A 19,536-nucleotide genomic window follows, 5' to 3' on the forward strand; every position below is an offset into this window, starting at 1 on the left:
AGCCGCAGTGGTTCCTCCCATTCTTAGAGCTCTGCCGGGCTTCCGTACAGCCGCTTCAACCGCTGTCAGGACCAGGCAGACACTCCCCGGCCACGCTATGTTATCGCGATCTCTGCGTGTTTACCGGACGCTGTGCCGCTCCCTGTCAGCGGCTCGTCAGGTAGGCTGGGAAGAAATAGCCAAACGAGTCTGTGTTTTAAAAGCGCTTCGAGGAGTTACAACATGGCTAGCTTGTTAGCTCGTAAACGCAGGGCCTCGTCACCAGGGACAGACCTGCAGGCACACTGACTGAGAGGCAGCACAAGTTTGTGAAGAGGTCCCGCACACCCACCCGTTCACTGTCCCGCTAACTGTTTTGTTTCTTGGTAGTTTTGAAAGCCCAGCAGTTGCTGTACACTGCTATATGTGACAGGCACAGTCTGAAATAGGATGATGTTTGTGTGTAGAAATAGCCCGTGTCCGACGTGTGTGTAACAGATAGCATGGCTTTTCCTTCACAAGTCCAGCAGTGCGTGCAGATGCATGTGCTGAAATATGAGCTGGATGGTACTGTCTCCTCAGAGTTGAACTGTACTTCTCATGAGTGTGTTGTCAGTGAGTTCAGTCTGCAGAGCTGTGCTGATAATGGTTATCTTGGCTATCAACACAGCTCCTGGTTGAGCTGTGTTGGTTATCAGTTACTTGGAGTGCAGATTAAAGGCTGGCATTTTCCCTGAAGCCTCAAAAAAAAAGAAGAAGTGTGGACTCCTCTTTAAGTCATGTTGGTGGCTTTGCGATGACACAGTTGTGCTGCATGCTTATTTTTTTAATACTGCACACACATCAGCTGGATTTTTATAATAGGAATGCACAGATTTTTAGGCTCTCATTGACTTTTTTTAAATGATAGCGGGCTATGGGAAAATAAGTTTCCCTGCAGTTGGCACTAACAAATGTTTTATTTGTTGTGTTACAACATTTTTGTGTCTAAAGATGACATTAGGGCAGTTTAGTTCATGAGGTAATAAACACAGTAACAGAATAAACAAAACAAATAAACAAAAATTTGCCAAATGATTAATTTAAAAATACACGTGAGGCCAGAATTTCACAATCGGTACATCCCACGCTTACAAGTAGGGCTCTGATGAATTGTTGTTTTAATTAGTCAATCTAAGTTATAGTTAAAGGTACAGTGTGGGAAATTTCAACACTAGATGTCAGTAGATTGCAGTCAACTGAATTCTGTTTTTGTACTATGGTGTACAAATCGGTTTATTATGTATGTGGCTAGCCTCTAGCCATGTATATAAAACACTAGAAGGTGGAACAGTGACGTTTATCTCGTCCACTGTGGATAAAATGGCAAGGCATGTGTTTTTATTGCATTCATTCTACATTTATGACAAGGGATTCATTTCTTGGAAGACGTAATTACACACTAGTCACTGTATATTTATGAGTACAATATTTTATTTACCATTTAATAACCTAGAAAAACTGACTGTACCTTCAAATTTCATTAGTGAGGTGGTTCAAGAGTAGGGCTGCCACAAACAATTATTTTAATAGTCGACTAGTCACCGATTATTTTTGCGATTAGTCGACTTATCAGATCGTGCATCAATTGGATGTAAAACATACAGCTTATTGCACCAGCAGCATCTGCTCTTATATAACTATCATTAGCTTACAGCTTTAAGTTTAAGGTATGTGCTCTCACCGGCTCTAGTGACCTAGCCCCCTGCTAGCTATCGAGCTAGTGGGTAACAGACGTCTCCGAAAACGTCGGAGCGCTTTTGAAAATATGTGGTGTCTTGATAAACTGAGCAGATATTTGAGGCTTACACAGCTACATTCTCGCCTGAAAATATGTTGAACGTTTATTTTGTGACCCAGAAAGAATAATAAGAGTAATATTAAAACTAACTAGCTGCCGCCATTGTTGAAAATTGAGCAGGGCCGCGCTATGAATTCTGGGACACTGCTTCTTCTTCTTCGGAGTTTAACGGCAGCTGGCATCCTTGAACATGCAATGGTGCCATTTTCTGTTTCAGTCCGTTGTTACACTCTTAAATACTACTACTTATTCCTGCGTCTTTTGGGATCTTACAAAGCTTCAAACGACGCGTCGACTATTAAATCAGTCGTCGACAATTTTGATAGTCGACGTAATCGTGACTAGTCGACTAATCGTGGCAGCCCTATTCAAGAGCAGGAAGACACAAAACAAGCTGGTGTACTTCTAGTGCTGGTTGCATAAAATCTGTGCCATTTCAAATACAAATATTAATTTCAGAATCAGAATACTTTATTGCATTCAGTTAAGCAGGGTGTGTAATCACGTAAAAGATCTGTATTTTTTAATTCCATATATTATTTTTACTGGAAAAACGCTTGGGGACACAAAGAGCGGTAACGCAGGATGAGCCAGTGGTTTATCAAGCTGTTAACACTTGGCTGCGTGCTCCGAGTACTTTGAATAGTACTTTCTGACAACTCCACCCTGCTCCGGCAAGCCCAGAGTAAGCAAGTTTAGCTCTGGGGCACAAGTGACACCGCCAGACAAACATTACTGTAAAAGCAGTCATAATTAGACATACCTCTCCTCTAAAATACACAGACGACTTATATCAGGCTGCAGCGGAGTGGCCTTACAGAAGCCTGTGTTGTCAGCACTGGAAAAATCTTGTGGCTATAGCTGAAATTTAAAAGTATGAAGGATTTTCAGACTGTTTATCTTCCACTGGGGAAAAGTGAAAAGGGAGAGAAGAAAGAATGAAAGAGAATCAATCATTACAGCGCAGTAGATGTTTTTTATTGGCAATATTGTATCGATACAGAGAGACCAAATGTCGTTATTTCATTTAAATAAATGAAAACGTAAAAGGTGATTAACACATTGTAAAATAGCAACACCTGATCAAGTAATTCACTGAAAATGAAGCAAGATTTAAATTTTCTCTACACCCTTAATCGAATAAGTGGATGGATGGGACAGTGAGTGGGTGGATAACTGCGAAGTTATATCTTCTGGTCAAAAAAAAAAAAAAAAGCACAGCCTCTGTAAAAAAAAAAAAAAAAAAAAAAAATTTAAATCGAAATGAAGCAAAACAGTCTGCAGTTTATTAGAGGATGAAAATAATTCCTAGTTACAGCTGCTCTAATTAATCTAATTCTTTTTTTCATATCTTTACAGCTCAGTGATGTGCTGGTCCGACAGAAAACATCAGGTAAGCATGCTTGAGTGGACGGAGCGTTCAGGTGGATTTTAGAGCCTGGATTTCGGGCCACTCTTTTTATCCGGTCTCTCATGAATAACCATGCTCAATTAGCGGGTTGTCTGAAGCAGAATAAGTAATGCTGGCTGAATGGCGAAGATGCCTGAGGAGCCCACAAGTGGTTAACTGCAGCTTTCAGAAAGCTCCACTCATATCTTATGTTAGAGCATGAGGAAAAGCAGCGGCAGTTTGTGCTGATTTTCTTTCCGTGTCTTTTGTTTGTTCCCCTCAAGGCCACACCATCTGCAGCCAGATCGTTTACAGGAAACCTCAGCCGTAAGTTTGTTTCTCATGTACACAAAAATGTCGTCCGCTGTACAGAATGAATCGAAATATTTGATCTTTAAGTGTGACAGTGCTGCATGTGCTTTTTAACGCCGTCATTTAACACTTAATGTGAGCTAGACCTAATCAAAAATAGATCAGCCGGGTGATAAATAATACCACACACTGAATCCCTTAATACATGCTTTTATCTATGTATTTTTTTTGTTTTTTCCAATCAAAATAAATCCCTTCTTCTTGACATTTAGATGTGATTTTCCATCATCAGCCAATATCTACCAAATAAGATACTTTAAGACATCTGCTCACCACAGTATGTATCACATCTATGTCTTTAACCAATGTCAGCATCATGCTTTGTATCTGTTCTGCATTTAACTGACTGCAAAATGTTTTTGCATTTGCTTGTTTTTTTTTCCACAGGGGATGAAGTGGTCACAGTCAAAACTCCTGCATTTGCAGAATCAGTTACAGAGGGGGATGTGAGGTGGGAGAAAGGTTGGTGTGTATAAATATGCCACAAATGACTGACCGTGAGAATAAGCCGAATATTGGTGGTAAATGTTCAACACATGCGATGCATGCTTTCGGATTGATTGTTTTTATCGATTCATTTCCAGCTGTGGGCGACTCCGTGTCAGAGGATGAAGTGGTTTGCGAAATCGAGACTGACAAGGTGTGACAGAGGAAACGTGAGACGGTCTATTTTTGGAGGGTGGGGGTGTTGTTAAAATTACGACAGATTTCTTTGTCTTGTGCTTCCAGACCTCGGTGCAAGTCCCCGCTCCTGCAGCCGGTGTCATCGAGGAGTTACTGGTGCCTGACGGAGGGAAGGTAGAAGGAGGAACGCCTCTCTTTAAACTCCGGAAAGGAGGTTTGCCTGTTTATTTTCAGTAACTTGAGCCCAGTTTACAATACATGGGAAAAATCAAAGACAGAACATGTAATATTAGTTCTATTTGGTGTTTAAAACATGTGTGTTGCAAATTTTGCTGTGAATGTCCTACGGATGAGAAAAAAATCGGATTTTTAATGTTATGGAAATTGGAAGCAAAATATAATATGGCAATCATTGCACCTATACTGTATTTGTCCTTCTCTACTTCTTTCTTCTCAGCTGTTGCTGCCAAAGCTGCCCCCTCCCAAGCTACAGATGCACCACCTCCAGCAGCCGAAACCTCTCCTCCACCTGCAGCCCCAGCTGCCACTCCTCCAGCACCACCACCACAGCCCGCCCAACCCAAGCCTGGTGTGTAGTTTTATGTAGTTGCTGACTGTGTACTCATGTGTACCTCTGCATCTTTTTAGGTTACAATTAGTGCTGTCAAAATTAACACGTTAACACAAGTTAATCCGCCATCACGGTCAACACGATTAAAATTTTTAACGCATCTGGAGTGCAGAATGACTGAAAATCCCTCAAATGTTTCTGTCAACGCATTTTGGGCAGGTTGTCCAAGTAGAGTTACCTTCGCACATGCGCAAATGGGCAGTAGATCTGGTGGTGACGGGCAGCTGAACCAGTCAACTCAATATGGAAGATTATAAACGCACATTGGGCTTCTAACACGTCACCCAGCTTGCGACAAATCACTCACGCAGCATCGGGGGCTCAGTAAGTCTACCTCGGACATATTGACTGACACAATTGTCAAGTTGCGACAAACTGCAGACGTATTAACATAATTGAGAACACGTGCTTTACAGAGCTTTTGTTCCTCGTTTTAAGGACTTGAAGTGACTCCCCAAGAGTGACAGAGAGAGTTTTTTGTTAACATTAATGTTCAAGATGTTCAATAAACATGTTAAGTGTGTATATTTTCCCTTTTTTCTCGAGTCTGTTTGCTCATGCAAAATGAAATGCGATTAATATAGAATAAAAATGAATGATATTTAATCATGATTAATCAAAATGAATCCACAGTAACCCTGTGTAATGAATCTGATTAAACATCTTAATTGTTTGACAGCACTAATATATATTAGCATATAGGTTTGTTTTAAAAGGTGTATTTCACAGGAGAGAACCTGTGCTAAAAGACTGAAGAAAACTATTCCAATTCTCTTTGAATTTAAGCACACATTCTTTGTGTCTTTCTGCATTTACTTCATTATATTGCATGAATGTCAGTTACAAGCTTAAATATAAAGTTGAAAAAATGTAATTGCAACCAGGCTATTGATCAAGTAAATGCGATTAATTACAGAAAATTGTACGATTATCTAGTTAATTTTTTTAAATCTATTGACAGCACTAGTTACAATCAATTCATGTTGGCTCTCACACCTTTGTTTTACAAGAGCTATGTATTAATCAATGAATGATTTTTGTTTAATTATTAATATGTCTTTATGTTTTTACTTAGTTTCTGCTGTCAAACCCACTGTTGCAGCTCCAGCCCCCACAGCAGCTCCAGGAGTGAGAGGAGAAAGCAGGGTAACACACTCGTTGACACAACATTTCATATATTCCTCTGTTACGTCAACGTCTGTAATAATTTGGCCTCAAAATACAGCAGCATAACGACGACCGTTGTTTCCCGTGTCCAGGTGAAGATGAACCGCATGAGGCTGAGGATCGCTCAGAGGCTGAAGGAGGCTCAGAACACCTGCGCCATGCTGACTACCTTCAATGAGGTAGACATGAGGTGAGCATCAGTCCAGATTTTTTGAGCTGTACCTAAGGCTCCCGATTTCCATCTTTTTCTCCAATGTTCAAAATTTCAGCAACATTCACGAGCTGAGAAAACTCCACAAGGACGCCTTCTTAAAGAAGCACGACACCAAACTGGGTTTTATGTCGGCGTTTGTTAAGGCTGCTGCACACGCTCTGATCGACCAACCAGCCGTCAACGCTGGTAAGAACACACAAACATCTCCACTCTCACACACTCAAGCGGCCAACTTTACTGATTAAAACTTCTTTTTGTTATTTTACAAAATGCTTTTGCAGTTATTGATGACATAACCAAAGAGATCGTCTACAGAGATTATGTAGATATTAGCGTTGCCGTGGCCACTCCAAAGGTATGAGATTTGAGTCTCTGTAAACTGCTGTTAGATCTCTTGACTCCTTCAATTTTTGCTCCAGGTAACATGGATCAGACATTAACCAGGTTTGACTTTTAGGGGCTTGTTGTACCTGTGATCCGGAATGTTGAGACCATGAACTTCGCTGACATTGAGAAAGCCATTAATGCTCTGGGAGAAAAGGTAAATGATGAGAGACAGCACAGACGTCCTAGAATCATTTCGTTTTGAACCATTTCATCTCACTGGGAAAAGCAGTCTTTCAGATATTTGTTGTTCCTGTGCACCCCTGAATAAATGAGTAATTCCTTTGCGTTTTGTTCCTCAGGCTCGTAAAAACGAGCTCGCTGTCGAGGATATGGACGGAGGCACTTTCACCATCAGCAACGGTGGCGTGTTTGGCTCCATGTTTGGCACGCCCATCATTAACCCACCGCAGTCTGCCATCCTGGGCATGCATGGCATCTTTGACAGACCTGTGGCCGTCAATGGCAAGGTGAGAATTGTGTTAACTGATGAAATACAGAGCTCTTCTTTCTTTAAATTATAATCCTAGAATCAGTATACAGTTTTTCATATATAATATTTTTAAGACTACTAACTACTGTCTGCTTTGGCAGGTTGAGATCCGGCCCATGATGTACGTGGCATTGACGTACGATCACCGACTCATTGACGGCAGAGAAGCCGTCACCTTTTTACGCAAGATCAAAGCGGTGGTGGAAGATCCAAGAGTCCTGCTCCTGGGAATGTGACGTTTCCGCCACTAAATTCTTATTTAAAGATACTCGGCTGCATAAAAATGAACTCCACATCACAGAAAACGCACAAAATAGCCTGTACCACTATTGTTTTTTACAAGTGTTGATACTACAGGGGCGTACCGGGGTTGTGTTCCAATGCTCATTGCACTTAAATGCATGACATTACCTGTAACGTATCTGTCAAGTTGCCTAAATTGATGAAACTAAAAGTTTGCTACTTTGATCAGTAATTCTTTTACGACGTTTGAATTAATCAAATGGAAATAACTTCAAAAACAAGACAAAACTCTGGCTTTAACTCCACATAAGCCTGTCTAAAGATGCGTTATGAAGCCTTCGGATGAATGAAGCGGTATGCAAACTCACTCTCATCACAGTTGTATAATCATAAAACAGAATGGCTTTTCCAGACAGCAGCTGCTTGCATAACATTTCCCCCCCGCTTGTTAATTAGTGCTCTTGCGCCACTTTTTCCACAGTAGGGCCGAACAGGGATAATTCAGATTAGTTCAAGATGTTGATGTTAACACAGGTTTCACAGATTGCTTTGGTTAGACACTGTAACCGGCAACAGCCTGGAGAAAATGAGTCAGTAACCAGGAAACCAGGTCTTTGTATGGAACTTGTGTGTACAGCAGTGCCATGCCTTTAAGTCCACATCAACTCTCTGTTTGACTTGGTTTAATCATATTCCTGCCTGTCCTGTGTTGTATATAGCGATCTAGTATAAACTTGCCTCGCTCACTGTTGTCAAGGTTACATGCGCTGATCCAACTGTTATCAGTTATTTAGTAAAACAAACGAACATTTCATTTTTGTTCAGCAGAAACTGTACATAACAAAAACCTCATGCTTTTTTACCTAGATGCACACAATTTGTTACTTTATGAAAAATATGTTCGAAGTAAAGTTCAAAGTGCACAATTTGCAGGTTTTTATGCTGGAACATTCATTTTCATTGTCCAGTCTCGTATATGAAATGCTTCTACTTATTTAAAGAAACAATTTCAAACATTAAATCTCTTGATTTATATGTACTGAAACTTGTCTCACACTTTTCTTCTTCATGTTGATACATAGGTGTTCTATTCTCCTCATGCTATTTTCAAGAAGTCTCTGAAGAAGTCTAGTGAATTATCCCAACTTTACTCCTGATCTTTCAAAAAAACCCTTGTCTTTTTGCAGATGAACTGGACATTACACATTCACATTCATCTCCTGGAAAGTCTTTGTCTCTTTTTAAAAGGTCTTGGAAAAGCAATGCCGGCAAAATAAAAGCAGAGCGCCGAGGTAATGGACGTCTTTGCGGCCGATCTTGGCTAAAACATTTTATCTCGTGCCAGATTCTGTTTCGCTCCCCGAATTCTCTGCCGCATGTGAGTTGTGTGCCAGCGGTGGATCTTCAAAGCCTCATTAGCCAGCCTGCCGCTCAGCTCTTGAGAAGCTCCAAATAATGGGATCATCTCTGACAAAGTCTTGAGGGTTGCTTGGCCCGTTCTCCCACTTCACAAAAACAGGCTCAAGTGTTTGCAGCTGTGTATGATACCTCTTCAGTATTTCTGTTTACTTTAATAATCACAGGGCACAATGGGTCCTAATGTACGTCTTTGTTTCTCTGCCAGCACCTACACAAATGTCTGAACAACACTGTTTGGAGGAAAAACACAGAATTCATTACGCGGGCACAAAAAACCAAAACATTACATTACCATGAGAATACTGGAGGTTCTAATGGGCCTGAATACAGCAAACAATGATACAAGAGCTCCTTTAATTTAATTATTTACTTTTATTACCGCTCAAGATTCCATTAGCGCTTTTGAGATCATGATAATTGGCAGCGTATGCCAGTGGGTGCATAGATATCTGAAGGGCCTGTTGGCAGGTTTTATGTTTCGTCTTCAAAATTTGGCCAAATCTGTGAATTTCCAATGGGACTGCTCAATAAGACGTGGGTTTCAAGTCTTTGTGTCCATTCAGATGAAAGATGGCCCATTAGAAATTGGCAGCTAGCTGTTTGTTTTGATTAAGCCACATCAGAGAGATAATTTACCTAAATTATTCTGTTATTTTTTTTCTCGCTTTCAAAACAAGCTCATTGTGGCAATACTGTTATATAAAGAATTATATTTTAGTCCAGCTGAAAAAGTACATTAAGAGAAATGTGTCCATTACTGGACAGCTGATTTAAAAAGCTGAGTACACTCTATGTACAGGTTTTTTGGGAGCAGTACTGCATAAAAAATTGAAGCACTTAAGATGTTTAGTTCAGTTTAGTTTTTTTTTTTTTCAGTTCATCCTCCAGTCTTATTGGCGAAACCTCTGATTGGTCCCAAATTCATTTAGCATCAATGAGCATGACAGAAAAGCCAAACTGAGCCAGAATCAGTTAGAACAAGAAGACAGTGTCCTGTAAAAAGGAGTGAAAGCCTGAAGCCCACAAAAGACCTGTGGCAAGTTCTTCATGTTGCTTGGAACAATCCAGCTGCCAAACACCAGATGCAGGTAAACTGTTTGTTAATACAGTTTATGATTTTTGTGACTTTTTTCTAGGTTTTTTTTAAGCAACCTCACACTAATGCATGAAAAATCTACTCTTTCCTTTCTGCTGCTCCCTCCAGGGACCTCCACAGCTGATCCCTTACTCTCAGGTCCACATTCCTGCCTTTGCTACTGTCTCCTACCTTCTAATACACTTCATGCCTTTGTTGCACTTGTTCCTAAATGCTTTCACTTTGCAATAATACCGCTTATAGTTGATGGTGAAATATCTAGGAAGGAAGAAATTTCACAAACTGACAAGGGCATCCCGTTACAACACCACACTTGGATTCAGTGAGCTCTTTAGAACGACCCGTTCTTTCACACAGGTTTGCAAACGTAGACTGCAAGGCTGGGTGCTTGATTTCATGTGGAAAAGGACTGAAACCCCCCTTAAATTCAAAGACGAAGAGGTGTGGCCCAGTACTTTAGTCCCTATAGTTTGCATACTGAAGCATACAGATGGGCTCAAAATTGGATTCAGTCTGGATCTGGATTCTACAAAACCTGTTTCAGCAGCATTGACAATAAAGCCCAGGTGTTGACATAGAGGTCAACATTCATGTTTAGGAAGATCCAGAAAGAGTGAAAGAAGCACCAACCAAAACAGACGGTGGTTTGCTGACACCTGTAGCTCATCTCGTAGACAAATCTATGGAACTGTTACTCCAAGTTTCTTTGTAACACATGCCTGTTAAAAAACTAATAACTGGGGCTCCTTTCACTTAAAGGTTTCAAAACAAAGCTAAATCTCTGATAAAATATTCAAAAGAATAATGATAATTAAACTGTCAGTTTAAAGGGTGACGCATCTTCTGATCACCCATAGTTGTATCACAAAAAGCCGTTTAATTGTGACACAAAAAGCCGACGCAGATGAGACCGTGCGTTGTGTCATTGTCTCCTCTGTAGCTGCATCTGGAGCCACCTGGCAGAAACCGATAGCGCTGCTCGATATCGCACCTTGAGACAATTCAATTCTGCACACTCTTAATAATAATAGTAATCCCATTCGGCAGGGCCTGCATAAGTAATGCTCTGCATGCATATTCATAAGTGTACCGTTTCCTTTGCGGGCCATTTCATTCAAAGCTAACGAATGTGGTGAAACAACTGGCTCGCATCTGGCCCTATTCTTTGTGTCGCCTCTGTCCTTTGATATGGACCCCAGCTCTTTTCTTCTTCCTCCTCTTGTTCTGTTGTCATACCAGAAGATTATTTTGGATGGAGAGAATGAGGCAGAGGACCCCGCCGGCCGAGCCACAGCTCACAGCACTGAGGTTAGTGCAGCTGGTTGATGTCACAGGTTCAAGTGTACACACTGAAGTGGACCGATTTGGATTTAGCTAAAACTGTGAAAAAATTGCGAAACTGTGCTTTTAGTTGAAAGTTATACTAGAAATCAATGAAGGAACTACTGCATATTAAGGAGAAAATCAAGTATAAACTCCAACAACATTTATTTAAAGATGTCAACAGCCCTCCCAAATCTTCCTGTTAGTGATACTGTGTCTCCACGTCTATGACAGCTCAGTCAGCTGACTGCAAAAATAGAGACACAGTTTAAAGAGAACCTGACATTATATTCATGGCTGACAGACGACGTTCTGAAGATATTTCTCAGTTAGTAAGTGTTTAACTTGAAACACCCCTGATTACATTTAAAGGCTTACTTCACACCCCAGACTGTTTTTAAAATGGATGTATGGATGAAACAGGATGCAAAGCAGCTTAGTTTGAGATTTCACAATGGGACATCACTAACCAATGACAGCACAGTGCCTACGTCCATCATTTATATACAGTCTATCATCCACACATAAAAAACAACCTCACTGAACTCTGTGTTCAAATGAAGACAATAAAAATATTATTGAAAATACTGCGGGGTAAAAAAGCCCAAGTTAAGATGATTCTGTCAAACTTGGATTTCTAAATGAAAAGAACAAGAAAATAAACTTTTTTTATTTAACCTCAGTGCTGTCCAGGTTTTCAAAAACCCAGGCAAACTAGAATAAATGAACTGCATTTGTTAAAGACATCATCAGGGGTCATCATGTGCTGCTGTTTGTGTGTTTGCAGACTAACCTGTACACTATGGTTGCCGTGCAGTTCTTGTCAAACTTCCTGACCAACCAGCCAAGCTGCTGTTGATCCAGAGGTATGTTAGCTTCCTGCATGTGTGACAAGTTCAATTTCCCAATCGCTCATTCACGCAAGAGTGGGAGCTACAACTTACTAAGTTAACATTCTGTCATAGATTTGCTATCGTTGCTCATGAGGTGCATTATTACATTATCACTGCAGCATGACAAACCGTTAGCCTGACCTTTACAGCCTTCCTGAAGGCAGAGGTGGAGACTTTCATGGTTCCCTCTTTGTCCAGAGCCTGGAAGAAATCCATGATGCTCTTATTTTGCTCTTCAAAGAACTTCTACGGAAAAAAACATATAGAGAGAGATCTTGTTTTACAGTTGAAAGCATGTTAAAGAGGCTGCTAAGACTTCTGAAGTATGAACTGAAAAAGCAGAAATGATTTTATTGATTTTCCCATCTTTTCCCATCACCAGTTTTCTCAGCCTTCTTGACAATGTACCTTAAAGATCCCAAGTGCCAATAAGTTCTTGGTGACGGAGGGCAGAATATAATACTGGAACCGCAGAGCAGGGCGGGTCACGCGGGTTTCTTCCAGCAGCTCCACAAAGGTCTCACAGACAAGCACACTCTGCACTCACACAGTCACAGACATATTATGATCATATAATATTGTGATTGTGTATCTAATTACTTTTGGGGGCTTGTGTACAAAAATGTACTCCACTGCGGTGGTGTACAGAGGCAAAATTACAACAAATGCGTCATTAACCAAAAACAGACTGTAAATTAAAACAGATACTACTTTTATTTACACCTCAGCTTATATTCTTTCGCGGCACTTACAGAAATATCGATCTCCTCCAGTGCTGATTTCATGTTGTTTTTAACCGTTCTGAGCAGCGTGGCGGCTCCGATTTTTGTTATGGGGTTGCGAGAGAGCTGAAACGCACACGCAAAGACCAAACATGATCTCAAATTCATAGGGTGCAATGACGTTAAAATCGTTACAATGAAGTATTGCTGCAGGAGTCTTTTACTCACTTTGAGAACCTCGAGGGTTTCGTTGGTGGCCAGGCCCTGGCAGAGCAGCCTTACAGCTTCATCGTCCACACAGTTAATGCTGAGGTCCAGCAGCACAAGTGTGTCATTTTGTTGCAGCACTTCAGCCATCAGCTGTACCTCTGGACGGCCAAATCCACTGTTCGACAGCTGGAGTTGCTTCAGTGTTGCGTTTACCTGAGGAAAGAAAAGGGGGGAGAGAAGGTCAGCAACGAGAGTTAACAAAACTGAACTCTTTGCTCGAGTGTGTCATTTTAGTCACCTTTAGACCAGCAATCAGAGCCGCATTGCCACGTATAAGAAAGTGATTCCAGCTCAGATTTAGGACTTCAATACCGATGTTCTCTGCTACAAGGAAGTGAAATACACATTTTTACAAAGTCACAATACATTTGAGACTAATCTACAAGCTACATGTAAAATTTTCTCAAGTTCAAGAAATACTTTAGGAATACTTAATACTTTACTATTAAGTAATATATCAGTGGGTCACATTTCTCTTTTATAGGCCTGCTTGTTTGTTTTCATAATTACTTTAGTTTAGAAAGTCTGTACAGCAGCCAATCCAGGACTTCAAACTGCTGAAAATCAAATGCTGCCCAACCAAAGTACATCTGATCATCACACGGAATAAGATGAAGTATATAGTATTTAGTTCTTTATGTTTTGTTGATGCATTTTGATTGCCTGCTAATTTGCTCTGCTGGCTTTACTTCTACTACCAGACAGCCATTGCTTCAGTTTTATTTCTTCCCTACTGCTGACGAGATATAAATTCAAGTTCGAGTTCAAGACCAAAAACAGTCAGAAAATTAAAAAATGTGTTATTTTAAAATCCCCTTTTTTTTGTTTCAGTTCTATTTCTTATTTAAATAGTAGCTGTATGTATGGAAATGTATGTAATGTATGTAAATATATAATGTGACTTTTTACCGGTAGTTAAAATCACAAAATGAACCACCTGCAATACTTCCACAGCCCACCAGGAGGCTACAACACCCACTTTGAGAATCAATGCCGTGCAGCAGAATTTATCTTTTTCTCTAAAATACTTAAACTACTACAATGATATAGTATAATATCATAAGGGCACACTGACTATATTTCATAATGGAAGGAAACTCAACAACAAGAACAATAATGCTCAAACAGCCTTCACAGTATATCTACTAATAAGAAGCTATAATCCTCAGCTTTTTAGCAACTTTCTTTCCCTGACTCTCATTGCATGATCTATAATATTCTTTGTTATCACTACAGAGGTGTCCTCCCACATGAAGGTTTATTTATACGGTGCAAAATTGCCTCAAGGTACTTCCTATCTTCACGGAAACAGGGAGGGGGTAGCCATCAGTGGCAACTGATTGTGGGTGATGGGAGAGAGAGCACAACTCGCAGAGAGAGAAGGCCGAATCTAATGACATGCTGAGTGCTGACAAGGTGAGCGGAGAGGAAATGCTCAGTGGATCACAGGAAGTCACACAGCAGTTTGTGCCTATAACAAGTAACTAAGGGATCCTTCTGAGTCACCTGATTCAGCCCTAACTATAAACTTCATCAAAAAGTCAAATCTTAAAAGTAGAGAAACACCAGAGAGTGAAGAGTGAAGTTCTCTATTAGGACAATATGGTACTACACCAGCGGTCCCCAACCTTTTTTGCGCCACGGACCGGTTTATGCCCAACAATATTTTCATGGACCGGCCTTTAAGGTTGTCGCGGATAAATACAACAAAATAAAACTAGTACTGGTACTGAAAAAAAGAACATTTATTCATAACACACCTGAAAAGCCCAAGGAAAACCAAGTAAACGATAAAAACGACAACAAAATAACGCTGAAAACTGATAAAAACCCTGAAAACTATACATTTCACACCTGAGCCTCAACTCTCGCGGCCCGGTACCAAACGACTCACGGACCGGTACCGGTCCGAGGCCCGGGGGTTGGGGACCGCTGTACTACACGGTCCATATTGTCCTAATACGGCCTGATTATTCAAAATGCTGTTTGTAAGGAAAACAATTTTAAATTCTAGACTTAACAGGGAGCCAATGCAGAGAGAGAGAAATTTACAGCTGGATGTTCCAAAGTGAGGATAGCTTGTTTCTACCCTAACGCTTAAAGCCCAGATGCTATTCCAAAATTGTCAAAAGCTGCTTCATCATTAGAATTTCTAATTTACAAAAAATAAAAGTAAAGCTTTGCATTAATTTGAAGGATCGAATGTGAACAGAAATAGAGATGATCTGTACCTAACATGACACCCAAGTCTTCTCCTCCTGCATCGCAGATGCAGTTGTAACTGAGGTCAAGCTCTTTGACCACAAAATCATTCTGTTAGATAGGAAACAAAATTCTGAATTGCAGCTTAAAGCATATATAGACGTGACACATATAGACATGTGTAATTCATTATGTGGCATTCGGCAGTCTGCACTCACCTTTAATGCTTCTGCCAAGCATTTAGCTGCAGCGTCACTAAAGTCATTTTCTAAGAGAACAAAGGGAAATGAGAGAATTACCTTCTTCATTTCGCTGCTGTATTACAGTGATAGACAGAAGTTCATGTCAGCATAGCTTAAGACTTGGCTGAGCACCTGAGAGGTTGATGGATTTGAGCTTACGATTGTCTGACAGCATTTTGGAGATAACCTCTGCTCCTTTAAGGCCCAGCTTGTTGTCAGAAAGATTCTGAAGAAAAGACAAGATTGAGATTTTTGTTTTTTAAATAACATTAAGGCCATTTCTCTTGCACATACAGCAAGAGGATTACATCTACACAAAACTGTAGTTTTGAATGTGATATTTTTAAAGTCGTTACTAGACTCTGAATGCTGATGTTTTCAAAAAGCATCGCCATCAGATACTGTGTCCCTTCAGCCTGAAGTGAGTTCCCTTTCAACTCGAGGTGGGTGACTACACCGTGACTCTAAAACATTAAAAAATAAATTAATAAAAAATGATACAATATTGTTTAAAAAGTACAAACTCATTTGAAATATGTTACAGACTCATTACATGACCAGAACTTGATCCAGCATGACCTACACCATCTTAATTTGGGGATTGCATGAATAGCTAGAAAAAAGGATTACTTTCAGAAGGATAGCCAGAGCTTTGGCCCCCAGAGGTCCCAGCCCATAGTAATTCAGGTCTAGAATAGCATCATCCAAGTGGCAGAGGATGTAGGAAACAGGAACGGCTCCTGTCTGCTTGCAGGCCTTTAGATACACGTCTGATGGGGACAAATTCAATCTCCTGCTGGAGGTGAAAACTGAAATGAAAATAAGAAGACGTGACGGGTAAATAAAAAACACATCTACTATTACGGAATTGTTTTGCTCCATGAACATACTATCGTCTTCCAGGTCAGTACTGCATTCATCATCACTGTGCCCTGCTTGGCCCTTAGTGAACTTGATTTCCTCCTGGGATCCTCTGGACAGGACTGACTGAACAGAGAGCTGCTGCTTTTCCTCTTGTGAATTGGACTGAAAATCCACACTGTCTTCATGGATGTTATTCATCACGGCACAAGATCCTGACAACCTCAAGTGTATGTTTGGAAGACAACATAAGAGGAGCAGACAGGTAGGATTCACTGCTGCAGGCTATTAGACTGTTTAAGCAACATTGTGTAATTTTTGTAAACTCCTGTGCACTGCCACTTTCTAGGCTTTAGCATCTATATGAGTGCAAAGAGCTGCACATGAAAGTCTTTACACTGAATTTATTAGGGATGTGCATGATTTACAATATTCAGATGAGTTCTATTTAACTGCCCTACAATAAAAGAAGAAAATGTGATCAACTATGCAAAGTACCCAGACTCGACCGACAAAGTGAGATGAAAGTCTAAACATGTACAGATATTGACAACTGTCAGAAAGGTTATGTGTGGCACCCCTTCAAAAATATATAAAAATGGGGCACGATTAAAGCTACCGAGTCTACCACCACTATCCACAGTAGCAGAGAGCACACTGGGCTGTGGGCAATCTTTAGACAACAATCATCAGTGAAAACTGAACTTAATCTTGAAATATCTTTGCATGAAAAACCCACTCCTGGTATTTCCATCAGCTTAAATATTCAGACTTCCTGTCTTCCCCAACATTTAAAAATCCTGGAAACGCCCCTGGCTATGCACTACTTCCATGAGCAATGTGAACCTGATAGAGAAACCTGCAGAAACAACACACGGATAGTTTTACATGAAGTTTAAAGATCTACTGAACTTAACATGACTTACTTTACAGCGCATTTATTTAACAGTGAGGTAGAAGAAGAGCTGCCAGCTAACTAGCTACCTAGCTACTACTGCATTTTATCAAGCAGTTAACAGTTAGATCAGCAGAAGAGGGGAAACACTGTTTTATTCGGAATTAAAACAAATACTTACTTTTTTATATAAAATCCTATTTGTCAGACCTTTATTATTGTTCATAGCAGAGGAATAATCCGTCTACCTGGGAAAAAATTTGTCGTTTTCTAGTGTTAAGAAGATGATCCAACGGCTGATCAGGAGAAGGAAAGTTATGAAAGATCCGAGGGCGGCCGGAAAATTATCGATAAAAACAAATGAAGCACACTGGAAACGGCCATTTCCATCTTAAAAAAAAGAAAGAAAGAAAGAAAAGTACCCTATATCAATTAATAATGGTTTAAAGTATGGTAATAGTGAAGACTTTGATTCGTTTATATAGATAAGCACTAGATGGCGCTGTTCACCGTAATCCCTATCGAGATGAGACCGGATGTGGTTGTAACGTGGGAGAGACCAATGACTGTATAAAGCACTCCTTTATACAGTCAGACTACCAATTCTACCAAATGGGGTAAAATATAACCACAAATATGAGTTGTTCTTTTATTGCAATAATCTCCCGCACCCTTTTTTAAAACATGCGGCACATTGCGACGTCGACGTGTTTTTGCTTCTTATTACTAATTGTTAACACTTAAGTGCAAAGGCTGTAGGAAAGGATCACCACGTATTTGACTCTAATGTTCTCACAGAGCTTTGATTTGATTTTGTTTATAGTAGACACGCATGTGGGTATCCTGTGTATCCTTTTTATCCTGTGTAAAATGTTATCGTCATGAGGTTAGAGTGACTGATATTTGACTGTGGACTCTTGTGCGCTAAAGAACTCATGCGATAAATCTCTGTGTAACCGTGGATAAGGATTAGTTTCATTGACCACATTAAAGCTGTAACTAAATCTGCTTTTTGGCATCTCAGAAATCTAAGTGAGAGATTATGTGTCCCAGCAAGAGCTAGAGAAGCTAGAGAAGCCCATTCATGATTTCACTTCTTTACTAGTCAGTTCGTTCTTTAGTTGAAGTCAACATTTTCTCAAGGCAATATGTCACAGTGTCTAGAGCAGGGCGATATGGCCAAAAATATTTATCACGATATATATTTGAAAATTTGTGATAACAATATAACCGACGATATAATTGATGCGAGACAAAATACAACTCCACAACATTACTAGCGCAAAAAGACAACCTTCCATTTATTTTCACTTAAACAAGAAGCTGGTTTTTATGTACATTAAAGCTTTATAAAAATGTAACAGTGCAAATGCAAATTCCTTGCTGAAAGTTTAACCAAAAGGCATTTCCAGTAGAAATGGGCTGACATATCCTGAGCATAACCATGTATAATATCCACTGAAGTTAAAAAGAGGTGCTTTGCAACATTAAACTGCAGTGTGCAGTACGCATTTTTCGGACCATAAGGTGCACGGGATTATAAGGCACATTAAGCGAAACAAAGCAGTCAGATAAATCAAACTTTATTAAACTCATTCTTCTTGCTTCCTCCACTTCTGTACCATTGATTCATTAATGTTGAATTCTCTGGCAGCTGCTCTATTCCCATGTTGTTGCAGTATATTAATGACTAACCTCGTATTGTGGATGGATTATCTCAGTTGTTCTCCTGACTGAAGTTTGGTCCGTTTACAGCACCCTGCCATGCGATTGCATTTGTCTCTAACCATGAAGAACCTTCACGTTAACTTTTATAAGTGGAAAAGTGTTAGTGTTCGTCCTCCAGCTTCACTGTTTATGTTATGCTAACATAGCTGTGTCGCTAGCGATCACGTAGCACATCATTATATACCAGCTAGCCCAACTTCAGTAACCCTACAAACGTCACTGCTGTTTAGTTTCCTGTCTTCATTTATGTTGGAAGTGATAGCAGAGCTGTACGTTTGAATTTTTTCAGAAATCTCTCAGTCAGAACATGCTATATCATGCTTAGGTAACTAGCGAAACTAGCGAGCTAACTTCCGCTAGCTTCCTGCTAACTTCTAACTCCGTTAAATGTAATAACTTTTGTTTTCATGGATGCCTGGAAGTTAAACTTTATAGTTACACCTGGTAAAGCAGCAATGCTGATCGTTTTATTAAAGATGAAAGAATTTAGACAGTTTTTAACTCTAAGTGATGCTGCAGTGTTGTTTGACCTAAAGTATACGGAGTTT

At 40.1% G+C, this 19,536-nt stretch overlaps 2 protein-coding genes across 14 annotated transcripts; one reads left to right on the forward strand and one right to left on the reverse strand.

Annotated features, from left to right (window-relative positions):
- The first annotated feature begins 8 nt into the window (after positions 1 to 8).
- LOC101463781 (dihydrolipoyllysine-residue succinyltransferase component of 2-oxoglutarate dehydrogenase complex, mitochondrial) lies at positions 9 to 8,382 on the forward strand. Its single transcript, XM_004541855.6, has 15 exons — positions 9 to 160; positions 3,179 to 3,212; positions 3,494 to 3,536; positions 3,794 to 3,858; positions 3,969 to 4,043; positions 4,166 to 4,221; positions 4,311 to 4,419; positions 4,663 to 4,794; positions 5,912 to 5,982; positions 6,096 to 6,193; positions 6,273 to 6,403; positions 6,499 to 6,572; positions 6,675 to 6,758; positions 6,904 to 7,071; positions 7,196 to 8,382. The coding sequence occupies exons 1-15, from the start codon at positions 98 to 100 to the stop codon at positions 7,328 to 7,330; spliced, it is 1,338 nt and encodes a 445-aa protein (XP_004541912.1). The 5' UTR covers positions 9 to 97; the 3' UTR covers positions 7,331 to 8,382.
- On the reverse strand, positions 6,430 to 17,808 carry LOC101464085 (leucine-rich repeat-containing protein 74A). Of its 13 annotated transcripts, none has more exons than XM_076873834.1 (14): positions 17,442 to 17,808; positions 16,395 to 16,588; positions 16,135 to 16,313; positions 15,861 to 15,968; positions 15,637 to 15,730; positions 15,481 to 15,530; positions 15,292 to 15,373; positions 13,299 to 13,384; positions 13,019 to 13,213; positions 12,821 to 12,916; positions 12,477 to 12,605; positions 12,210 to 12,314; positions 11,969 to 12,027; positions 6,430 to 8,986 (listed from the first exon to the last, which is right to left on the reverse strand). In XM_076873834.1, exons 2-14 carry the CDS (start codon positions 16,564 to 16,566, stop codon positions 8,965 to 8,967), a joined length of 1,377 nt encoding a protein of 458 aa, XP_076729949.1. In that variant the 5' UTR covers positions 16,567 to 16,588; positions 17,442 to 17,808; the 3' UTR covers positions 6,430 to 8,964. The 13 variants fall into 13 exon arrangements, with proteins under 13 accessions (XP_076729949.1, XP_004541913.2, XP_012772118.2 ...); XM_004541856.5 differs by having other exon boundaries at positions 11,969 to 12,054; XM_012916664.4 differs by lacking the exon at positions 6,430 to 8,986 and adding an exon at positions 9,207 to 11,422 and having other exon boundaries at positions 11,969 to 12,054; positions 17,509 to 17,808.
- Positions 17,809 to 19,536: the final 1,728 nt, after the last annotated feature.

Source organism: Maylandia zebra, linkage group LG15 (assembly GCF_041146795.1).
Source record: "Maylandia zebra isolate NMK-2024a linkage group LG15, Mzebra_GT3a, whole genome shotgun sequence".
NCBI classification, from domain to species: domain Eukaryota; kingdom Metazoa; phylum Chordata; class Actinopteri; order Cichliformes; family Cichlidae; genus Maylandia; species Maylandia zebra.

Bases quoted from the DNA above. Each gene is read 5' to 3' on its own strand.
- LOC101463781 (XM_004541855.6), top strand. From the start codon at position 98: ATGTTATCGCGATCTCTGCGTGTTTACCGGACGCTGTGCCGCTCCCTG. The intron at 161-3,178 runs GTAGGCTGGGAA...ATATCTTTACAG, and splicing joins CCCTGTCAGCGGCTCGTCAG to CTCAGTGATGTGCTGGTCCG. The intron at 4,795-5,911 runs GTGTGTAGTTTT...GTTTTTACTTAG, and splicing joins GCCCGCCCAACCCAAGCCTG to TTTCTGCTGTCAAACCCACT.
- LOC101464085 (XM_004541856.5), bottom strand. From the start codon at position 16,566: ATGAATAACATCCATGAAGACAGTGTGGATTTTCAGTCCAATTCACAA. The intron at 12,315-12,476 runs GTACATTGTCAA...TTTTTTCCGTAG, and splicing joins TGGCACTTGGGATCTTTAAG to AAGTTCTTTGAAGAGCAAAA. The intron at 8,987-11,968 runs GTTAGTCTGCAA...TCCTCCAAACAG, and splicing joins ACGGCAACCATAGTGTACAG to TGTTGTTCAGACATTTGTGT.